Source organism: Crocuta crocuta, unplaced genomic scaffold (assembly GCF_008692635.1).
Source record: "Crocuta crocuta isolate KB4526 unplaced genomic scaffold, BGI_CrCroc_1.0 scaffold193, whole genome shotgun sequence".
In the NCBI taxonomy this organism is placed as follows: Eukaryota; Metazoa; Chordata; class Mammalia; order Carnivora; family Hyaenidae; genus Crocuta; species Crocuta crocuta.
The window spans coordinates 2,977,480-2,988,068 of record NW_027529624.1 but is presented as its reverse complement, the minus strand read 5'-3'; the positions used below and the strand labels follow the sequence as shown (position 1 = coordinate 2,988,068).

Below are 10,589 nucleotides of genomic sequence, written 5' to 3'. Positions count from 1 at the left end.
AGGTGGGTTGAGCAGGGGGGTGTCTATGCACCCACCCCTAGCTTGCCTTCTTATAAATCAGGCTTCTGCAAACACTTTTGCATGAAGAAAGGGTGCAACTAAAAAATACTTTAAAAAACAAAAAACGGCAACAATCCGATGACCCTGAAGAGGTTCTCTGATCATTCTGAGACCAAGTAATGTTGTAAAGCTGTTCTGAACATTTTATTCCATTATCTTTCTGTAATAAAAGTCAAGACTGCCATGTAATTTATACTAATTTTTTTTAATCTGGTGCAGAACATTATCAGTGAACAACCTTCATCCTAGAGGGGAATTCAGAGGGGGGAGGTCAGCAGCCAGCTATTTCCAAGGCCAACCTGGTCATACAGGGAACTCTGGGCCCTACCACCCCTGGAGCTTTAAACAGATACCGAAAGTCCGCTGTGGGTGCGTTCCTCACCATCGCAATCAGAACACACTAGAGATCAGCACCCCCAGCAAGATGACATCTGCAGTTTTAAAAAGCAAAAACCAAACAAGCTCCAGAAGTGAGATGAGAAATCAATCACATGAAGGGCGGCCGGCTGTCGGTGGGCCAGCCCCTGCTGGGTCTTAAGGGAAATCTGTCACCGGGGCCACCTCGCCCTGGCAAGATGGGGTTAGGTCCTGGCAGCGGGCCAATGGGATCAAATCGTGGTCTGAGTGGAGGGAACTGGCTGGGTGTCTCCCCAGGCCCAGGGATGAGTGAGTTGATCGGGTCCCCAACATAGGGAAGGATTATTCTTTCATCATATTCACCACCAATAATTCCCGGAGGAAGCAGCGAGCTGGGAAAAGGCCTGGGGTGCAAGGGGTTGGGGTAGAATGGGATGGGGTGGGGCGACGAGGGGATGAACATCACATGCCGCCCTCTCTGAGCTTCTTTTCTTTGTTTGTACCTCTTTCTGTACAGCTGTAGAAACACAAGAACGAGATATGGTAAGTGATGTGGATGTTTCCCCAAAGTTCCAATTTGCTTCCACTGCTCTACCTATACTTCCTCTTCTCACACTCTGGAGCAGGCAAAGAAGTCAGTGCACACAACAGAACTTTTACCAGTTTCCACCTGCACGACTACGGCAGCAGCTCTGAACACAATGCCAAGTGGCCTGTACTCTAACCACACTGCAACTGGGCAACTGGCCAATTCAGAGAAACACTCGATCCAAAGGAAGGATAACTGAGTGACATGTACTTTCAAGGCTGCAATCGAGAGCTCTCGGGCTAATATGCAATCTTAGGTCAGCCTTTCTTGAAAGTGGAAAATTTAAATATTTGTTGAGAAAATTAGGCCACATAATATAAAGTTAAGTACTGGGGAGGAAGGGGAGCAGCATTTAAATTTACTTTTTCACCTGAATCATGTTCCTAAAGGATCTCAATTTAAACAGCAACAAAAGATAGAAGCCAATTTCAGACGATAAAACATCTTCCTAAGGGAAAGTGCTGTGCACCTTGGACACATTTGAGGACCCTTCTCTAGTCCACCCCGCTTCTCAGTCTTTCAGAGCAGGCGTCTGTGCATAAAACAAGCACGCACTGTCCTCACTGGCTGGACAGCCGATGACTACTCTAGCACAAAAACTTAGCCTAAACAGTTTTTTGCAACAGAGGAAGAGAGAACGTTTTGTATTAAGACAAAAAACAATCACTGTGTTAAGACTTCTTTTCCTGTGTCATTACACAAGAAAAGGACTGCGTCTAAGATAAAAGTTAAAAATATTTTCACTTATGGATAATTAGCACTATATTTAGTAAGGACAGATTTCGTTACACCCTAACAAAAGTGATACTATGGCCTTAGCTGCTTCTGTGCTTTTATTAACATTCACCTCGATATTTAAAAATACCTACGTCTTTCCAATCTGTGTCTCGAACTCTAACAGTACCATCTACAAAGAAAAAACAAAAAATAAGAATTTAAAACGCTTCATTCACCCGGCATTAAAAAGCAATCTTGCCTCTGAGCTACGGAACTGAAGCTTACACGTGACGCACCACACACTGCGACACTGGTCACCCTCTTGCACAGACTCAAACCTCTCTTGCTGGCTGAGGGCAGCTGCTGCAGGCCTGTGCTCACAGTCACACCAACTGATGACGCCCTCAGGGACACGGAGAATCCGTGGCCGCTCTCTCTGCCTCAACTGCCCCACGCCACGCTGCGCCTCCTCCCGCCCCAGCTGAGTGTGACAGCTCCTTCTAACTGGGTGACCATCTCTGTGTCTGTGTCGCGGCCCATCATTACTGGAGGTAAAGCTGACCTGAGGTTCTCTTATTTGGGTTATTTTCTCCCAACTCTCACAAGTATGAACACGACGACTAAGTATTTTTTTAGGATACTTATTTACTTGAAATACGTGAATGAGGAAAGAGAAAGTCTTAAGTCTAAAGAAGAGTTTAGATAAAAGAGAAGCCTTCTCTAGAAGCTATTACACGGGCATGGAGGGAGGATTTTATAAAAGTTCCAGGCCCAGAACATGACATCCACAGGGAGATTCGTTATACAATGTGAACAGCTCACAGAGGAGCTTGTGGGCCACAATGAGATAAATGACATTGTATTTTAAATTGGAATCTGAATATGTAAGTAAAAGGGCTTTTATGCCTATTTTTATCATAGCTTCTTTTTTGGTTTGTTCTTCTATATACTTTGGTCATTTTGTCTTTTCATTTAGACTATAATTTTTTTTTTTAATTTGGCATGACACGTGCTGGCTGCCTCCTGGAACAAAGTAACATCTGAATTCTGGATGCAGGCACATAAAAGAATCAAGGAGGAGGACAAAAAACCAGGTCATTAGCTTTCTTCTATTTGAGATTTTAAAGAAAAAAAGAAGTTTTTAACAATCCAAATGACTCTACTTAATATTCCTATAAAAAAGAATGAAGGGGATATACCAACATTTTTGCAGTTGCCAAGATGTTATATACAAAGCACATCAAATTTTTTTTGATGTGAATATTTTTATAATGCAAATTATATACCTATATATACATATACTGAAATAGAAATTTACTCCTATTTTATAAAAAAAAATACTGATTTTTTTTAATGACCCAATATACTGATTCCATGACCCACTCCAGGGTCAAACCAGTTTAAAAAACAAAACAAAACCACTGATATGCAGAAAAGAAATTCCACAATCAGGCACCAGGCCTGTATCTGGAAATCCTGATACAAATGGCAAAGGGCTTGTATGTTTAGGGTAACTTCTCTCCACCCCTGAGCCCCACTGTCATCACTACTGCAACAATCACTAGGTCATCAGAAATGTGACTATAGAGAAATAAAGCTTCTCCAACAATATGCCCCAGGGCAGCAGCAGGGAGCTCTTAACTAGTACACTGGTCACAGCCATAGCAGTTGCTCAGAAATACACCACACTGCAGAGTCAGATACAGCGGGTGGTCTGAGAGAGAGAATAAACTGAAATTTTCTATCCTGAACTACGCTACTTAGTCACTGGGATATCTGTGTTATGCAGGACACAGAAATGGACAAGAAGAGTTTTCAGGATACAGGCAAAAGGATACGCGGCTTACCATCTCCTTCCAAAAAGGAAGCTATGATTACCTGAAACTCTTAAATAAACAAAGAGCCTACAGCTAAAAACTTTGGGCAAGCTGAGTGATTAAGACCTCGGTAAGAAAGAGTCCTTTTCCTGTTAACATGTCATCGTGGCAATCACCTCGAAAATCCCGCAGATATAAACACCTCCACAGCAGCTGGTCATTTGAAGCAATAAAGAGATCACGACAAACTGCAGACAAAGACAGAACGGAACGAACATCCAAAAGTCGGAAAATCCGCAGTTTCAGCTCCAATGGCAGGACCACCAAGCCGAATACATCCGGTAGGTTCAGTGCTATAAAGAAAAAAAGAACAGAGGTCACTGAGTAAAGAACATCTAGCTTTCCCCACATATTTAATGGAGGTTACCAACTTGTTCCTAAGTGACAAATTTGACGGTAGTCCCGATTACCCAAGTATGCATCACCTACAACAAATTTTTACCCCAGGTTGGCTATATTACTACTACTAAGTCCCTTATTCCCTCTATGTTTTAGTGGAAAGACAAATACTTTGCATACAAACCAATGAATCGCTATGACAACTTCTAAATATCAGCCAACGGCCTCCTTTGTTTCAAGCAGTATTCAATGAATGCAACAAAAACTTCTGTATTCAATTACAGAAAATAGACGATTTGTTGGCTTTTATAACTGGCTCCCAATGCTGCTAGTTATTAGCTGTGTGCCTCCGGACACTCGCAATACTTAAACTATCATTCAATTCCCTTATCTATAAAATGGGTTAGCAGTACTAGCTAGCTCAGAGAGTTGAAAATTGAGTGTAGGAATACATACAGAGGGCTTAGAACAATGTTTGGCATGTAACAAGCACTGAAGTGTTCACAATTACTATTCTCTAAGGTCTAGCAGGCTGAAAATAAGGGAGGTAGATAAATAACAGAAGCCAGCCAAGAAGGAAAATAACAACACATCATCAAATAAGATTTATTATTAGCTCCTTTAAATATCTGTGATACTACCCTCCACTACTAAGACAATCAAAATCTGATAAAGCATTTTAAAATTCACATTTTTCTCTTCCATCACCAGCACCCAAAGAAAAAAACGATGATAATAGCAGCCTTGGCAAATGCAACTGTAGACCTAAAATACAAGATCCCTACATACAGATGGCAAATAAAAGCCACATATCTATATGTATAAATCTTAAGTTCTTTTCCAGCTAAGAGATTGTGGTAGATTAGGATTCTCATTTTCTAGCTTATAATTACACTTCCCCATCACATCGCCATCAGGCTTGGCCATTTTGTAGTGTCCAATAAAATGTGAGTGGAAGTGGCGTATCATTTCTGAGCAATAGTTTTAAGAAGCAACATGTGGCCGGGCCACTGGCCTTCTTTTCCCTCTGCTGCAAGGAGAGCATGATCTGAAGAACTACTACTCCTTCAGACGAAACTCACCCACCCACACACAGCATGTGTATGAATGAGAAGTGTTTGCTTTAAGTCACTGAGATTTTAACATATTTTATTACACCACAAATAAAAGCTAACTTAAGAATTCTGAATGAATTATACATCTCACTGAATTAGTTTCATCATCTGTAAAATGAGAATGAAATCCCCTTCAAAGTTGTTAGCACTAAATAAGAATCCATGTAAACATCCAAAGTAGCTAGCATAGAGCACAACAAGTAATGTGAAAAAAAAAAACTTAGACCCAATTTACAGACTATACATTACTTATATATTTACTGAGCACCTATTATGGACCAGACCCTGTGTTAGAGCATGAGAATACATAAGTGGCTAAGACACAGTCCCTGCTTCCAAGGTATTTAAAACCTCAGGAGGTGGAAAGAACGCACATCAATGCTTATGATTCACTGGAAGAAGGACGACAACAAAGATGTGCCCAAAATGTTGTGGAAATACAAAAAGAAGTAAATAACACTTGAGGAATTAACATTAAAGCTTAGTTTTAAAAGAGCAGAACTTCACGAGGAGAAAGGCAACAGTCACATGTCAGGGTCAGAAGCATAAGATAGAAACTTTTACTATTCCTTCCAGCCATCTGACCTGTGATAATTTATCATCTCTCACCTTGTCGGGTAAAAGCCAGAAGAGGGTACACCAGCTGGTCTTTGAAGAGACGAGAGAGCTTCTGAAGATCTTTGTAGATCTTGGCTACATTTTCCCCTAGAATTTTTTTTTTTTTAATGAAAAACCAAAACAAAAATCAAGTGGCAAAACCTGAAATGGCAACCTCTACTTCTGCCAAACCAAATCAAAATGGTAAATTTTCATAAATAATTTCTACATAGACAGACATGAACCAAAGTCTCTAGAAGCAGTATATGGTGTGCGGCTCTGAAAACTAAATCTTATATGTAAACCTAAAAATCCCATGATTTCAAACTAAGTGAGCTGTACCAACCCATATAAACCTATAGTAGGAAAAACTGTGGTGTGAGAGCTGTACACACACCATGATTTATTGAGCACCTGCCGCAAGTGTCCAGGCCTGGGGTACAGTGAGGAACCTACTCCAGAAGTACAACAGTATTTGTCACATGATGAACATTCTTCAAGCTTTCTTTCACATCAATGGTTCTCCCTAACACAGAACTACTCTGACCCCCTTTTTATAAATGGGACAAGATAATGAAAGCACATCCAAAGCTTCACAGCGAGTGGTGGGCGGGGTACAAACCTAAGTCTGGCTCCAATGCACTCATTTTAGCCACTAAACTGCTGCTCAGAGTGTATGTCACGGATTACCAGAACGGACATCATTTGGGAACTTTTTGGAAATATCGAATCTCGGGCCCTATCACAGACCTACTTAATTAGAACCTGCATTTTCAGAAGGCCCCCCCCATGATCCACCTGCACAGTGCAGCATGGGCAGCACTGCCAAATACCACCTCATGTTTCCACTGCAGTTCTGCTGTATTGTGACCAGGTGTATGATCTTGAACCCTCGGACCCACACCTGTTTGCTCAACTATTTAAAGGAGATACATACCACCACTGCACCAACAAGTGGTTAGAATGTAAAGCTCCATGCACAGTGCCTAGTGCCCCATTCTGTGACTAGGTACTCCGCTATCTCTGAGAAATACAACACTCGTTATCACCTGACTGATAACAAACAAGAAAAGATAGGCAGCTAAACTCTAGATCTTCATTGCATGAACTACAATCTTGGCTTGAAATCAAAATGTAAAGATATTTTTTTTAACTTTTTTTAAAATTTTTTTNTAAAAAAAAAAATCAATTTGGATGTTGCCTTTTTTCAAGTGTGAAAATAGATTTTTTAAACAAGTTTCTCCCTTAAGTTATCTATTATAAAAGTAATCAGAAACTTACAAATAAAAAGACATAAAAAAACAAATAAGCATATGAATAAGTATATACTACGTACTCCACTATAAAAGTCACAGTAAAAAGTAACTAAAATGACTTGTCAAATGAGTAGAACCCTACCCAACATGAAAATACTATATTAAAAATATTTAATACAGCCCATAAATTTACTGTAATAGAACAGTATTAACTTTCTTATTCTTTCACTTCCTTTCTCTTTAACAGAAACCAGATGAATACAAATCTGAGCTACAGTCCTATAAAAGTTATTTTTAAAAAATAGTCTGAGGAGTCAAGTCTATTACAATCCTAAATTCCACCATTTATTAGCACCGTGACTTCGAAGTACTTTAACCTCCTCTAGACTAGCGTCCTAATCTGTAAAATGGGCAGAATAACCTCCACTACTGTGGAACGTAGTGTATTTCTACTCCCCAGAGAAAAGTCCTCCCTAGTGTGGAGAGAAACACAGTGTTGTGGCCAAGAATTTCAGGTTTTCCTGGTCCCCATGGAGAGACATCTTTAGGCATTTATCAGTCTAGTTCATGCTCCTCAACAGGGGCAGGGCCACCCACAATGGGACAAAAACTGGTTCTCGGAAGGCAAAACCAAACAAACCCTAGCGACAGCTCTGGTTTGTGACCCTCCAGAGGGCCAGCGCATACAAATGAAAATACACTGTACCTACAGTATTAAAATTTCATGGGAGAGAATGAGAGGGGGATAGATTTTCTACAAGGGCTCTTCAAAGTACTGATAAGAAAACGAAGGTTAAGAAACACTAGTCTAGTGTGATGTTAAATGTCCAGAGATAATTACAAATATGTATCCAGATGTCCCCATTTCCTATCAGTTCTGGTTCATGGAAGTTCACAGAACTCAGGGCCTGATCTGCCCAGGAAACTAACAAGAGTAAGTCTCTATGCCTTCAAAGCAAAAATCTAGCTCTAGGTAGCCTTCCCTTAAGACACCACTGCCAATGCCACCATCCCATGACACCAAATCTAGATTTTAAAACCCTCCTAAGGCACTAGGAGGATGAAATGCATCTGTCAAGGCATGTGTCCAGCACAAAACAAGCGCTTAGATGTGTGAGTTCTCTCTCCACCCATCTCCTCTCCTTCAGCCACCTACCTGCTTCTCAGACTTTGGATTTAACCAAAAAATTTAAAAGGAAAACTTGTCTTTGCATCTATTAGTGATCTTATAGAACACAAGCAAAACCACACCTAGAATGTAAACTTTTGGTAAAGTTCCAATCTGATCAAACAGCAACCAAATCTATGTCGGTTTAAACTAACATTCTGAGTAGTTTTTCTGCCAATAATCTTCAATAATGAAGTGGCATTATATGGTTTCCACAAAATGCAGATGCTCTCCATATTGATTAAATACAACACTAGAAAAATCCAAAGATTAATTCAGAAATTATGAAGCATCAACATAGCGAGTAATCAATTACATCCTAGGGTGGTTCCACGATGTCATTCTGCATTCCAAGACCCTAAGTAAAGCAGGAAAGAAACAATACTCTGCAACACTGTCGTAAATTTGCTTTAATCTCATTCAGAAATTTTCAGTCTTGCAAACATTACTGTTTAGTTTTGTTAAAGTAAACCTCTCAAAGCTTCGTCCTAAAAGTTCAACCATACTTATGTTACCTGGTTCTGCTTGGCAAATAAAGGATTCTGGCAGCAGCTGCAATCGGTTCGCACTTCTGAGCTCACTGTTAATCTTCAGTGTAGCTGTAAATAAGCAAGAGAGAGACAAATCATTTTTGTCAATTCTTCAATCGACTTCATCATCTGACATAGTGCCCTTCTCTGCCCCAACATAACAAGGACATACTGTACAAAACTGCTCAACGCTCATTTCCTTCCCCCAAAGCAGAGTCGGAAGTGCAAACCTGCCATGACATCAAGTAAAATCACTCTAAAACACCTCTAAAAACTAAAGTATGCACTTTTATATAGAATCCACTAGGTATTACCAACAACAGCTTATTAGTAGTTGAACATTATGCACCAAGGTTAATAGGAGACAGTTAAACATAATAAAATCATTATTTCTAACAAGGTCACTAAAAACTCTATTTACTTTTTTTTTATTTAATCCTTGGCAATGACTCTTGCCTTGTTTATTAAAAGAATCCTGCTAGTTTTCACAACATAATCTCTTTCTAGACCCAAAGGGCCGATATTCTTGACATCATCAGAGGGTTCGGTTTTAACCGTACACACAAAGGCGCACTTCATCTCAGGCCATGAAAGAGCCAGTGATGTGCTCGTGCACATGTGCCCTGAGCAGGAGGTCTCGGGCGAAGGAAAGACGCGAAGACACACTGCTCCTTTTCAAAGGACCGAGCCTGGAATGGCTGGCTGCCACGCGAGTCTGCAAGTAGCTGACGTGCCAGGAACAATAAAAGAACCAAATATCAGAAACTCAGATATCTTCAAGACATTTAACAGCCGTTCTCTTTATGTTATGTATCCTGAAACCAGTAAATAGAGATTATCATACAGGTTGTTAAAGTGCTTTTGTAAGAAACTGAGGCAAAAATGACCATCTTGCATCCACCACTTGGTAGCTTCAGCCTGTGAGCTAGGATGGGATGGAGCAGGATGGCTGTGCGAAGGCAGAAGCTGCTGGCTCTGCACGAACGCCTGAGTGAAAGGCTCGCCTGCTACCTGTGAGGAGTCGCAGAAGATACGCGGCTAATCCACCTGCCATCAGACACGTCCTGACTGGCATGGAATACCACCAACACTGGTAAAGCTGAAATTTGAGACTTTTAAGGAACATCTCAAAGAATCCAATAACTAAAAGGAAATACCAAAAATTACATCATAAGGAACATGGAACTATCTTTCACTTCAAAGATCATGACCATGTACATCAGTGGTTTTCAAAGTCTATTTTCGCAGAACAAACATTTTTCAAACAAACTCTCAGAAGGCACCTCAATAACGCAGCAGACGAACACGGTGCTGCTCAAGGTGTAGGCGGCAGTACAGGTTCCACGAAGCCTCCCCCTCGTCCATCTCGGCAGAACCAGTCCCACGGAGCACGGGGAAACCACGGAGCACGGGGAAACCACGGAGCACGGGGAAACCACGGAGCACGGGGAAACCACGGGGCCACAGCGCATCAGAGCAACTGCCTTTGCTACACAAAAGGTGAGCTGCTCTGACAAACCAAAAATGCAGCCACTCCAAGCCCACCATGCTACCTTAACTAGCTGAAGGATAAACAAATCAAAAATCAAAACACAACAGAAATGAAAAGATTCCAGTCACTCAACTGGCTCTCTAGAACGTGTGATTAGGAAACTATTCCATAGACCCCCTGGTAGACATATGGATCCCTGGGTGGCATCTGAGCTAAAATGAAATACAAATAAACACAGGCACCACTATCCCTGTAAAACTGCCAATATGAAAGAGAACTAGAAAAAGAAACCAGTCAGAGTGACTTGCCTGAGGGTGCGGGCTCGGTTGGGGGGGGATCAAGCACACGCATACTAAAGCGGTGCTCAGCAGTGTTTCTGTGCATTACTGGTCAGAGACGCCAAATGAGAAAAAAAGTGACCCCAGCACAATCTTACCTCTTACCATCTCTCAGTTCGAGACCTCCGTTAAAAAAATAAATATCAACAAGTCA

General features: G+C 41.0%; 1 protein-coding gene across 1 annotated transcript in view; it reads right to left on the bottom strand.

Moving 5' to 3' along the window:
* Positions 1-246: 246 nt before the first annotated feature.
* FBXO7 (F-box protein 7) overlaps positions 247-10,589 on the bottom strand; it is a 21,023-nt gene continuing 10,680 nt past the window's right edge. Inside the window, exons 5-9 of the mRNA XM_077762028.1 lie at positions 8,591-8,674; positions 5,664-5,759; positions 3,717-3,893; positions 1,876-1,913; positions 247-934 (exon numbers count right to left, since the gene is read on the bottom strand). Of these exons, the coding sequence (XP_077618154.1) occupies positions 548-934; positions 1,876-1,913; positions 3,717-3,893; positions 5,664-5,759; positions 8,591-8,674 (782 nt within the window). The 3' untranslated portion in view covers positions 247-547. The remainder of the gene's footprint in view (positions 935-1,875; positions 1,914-3,716; positions 3,894-5,663; positions 5,760-8,590; positions 8,675-10,589) is intronic.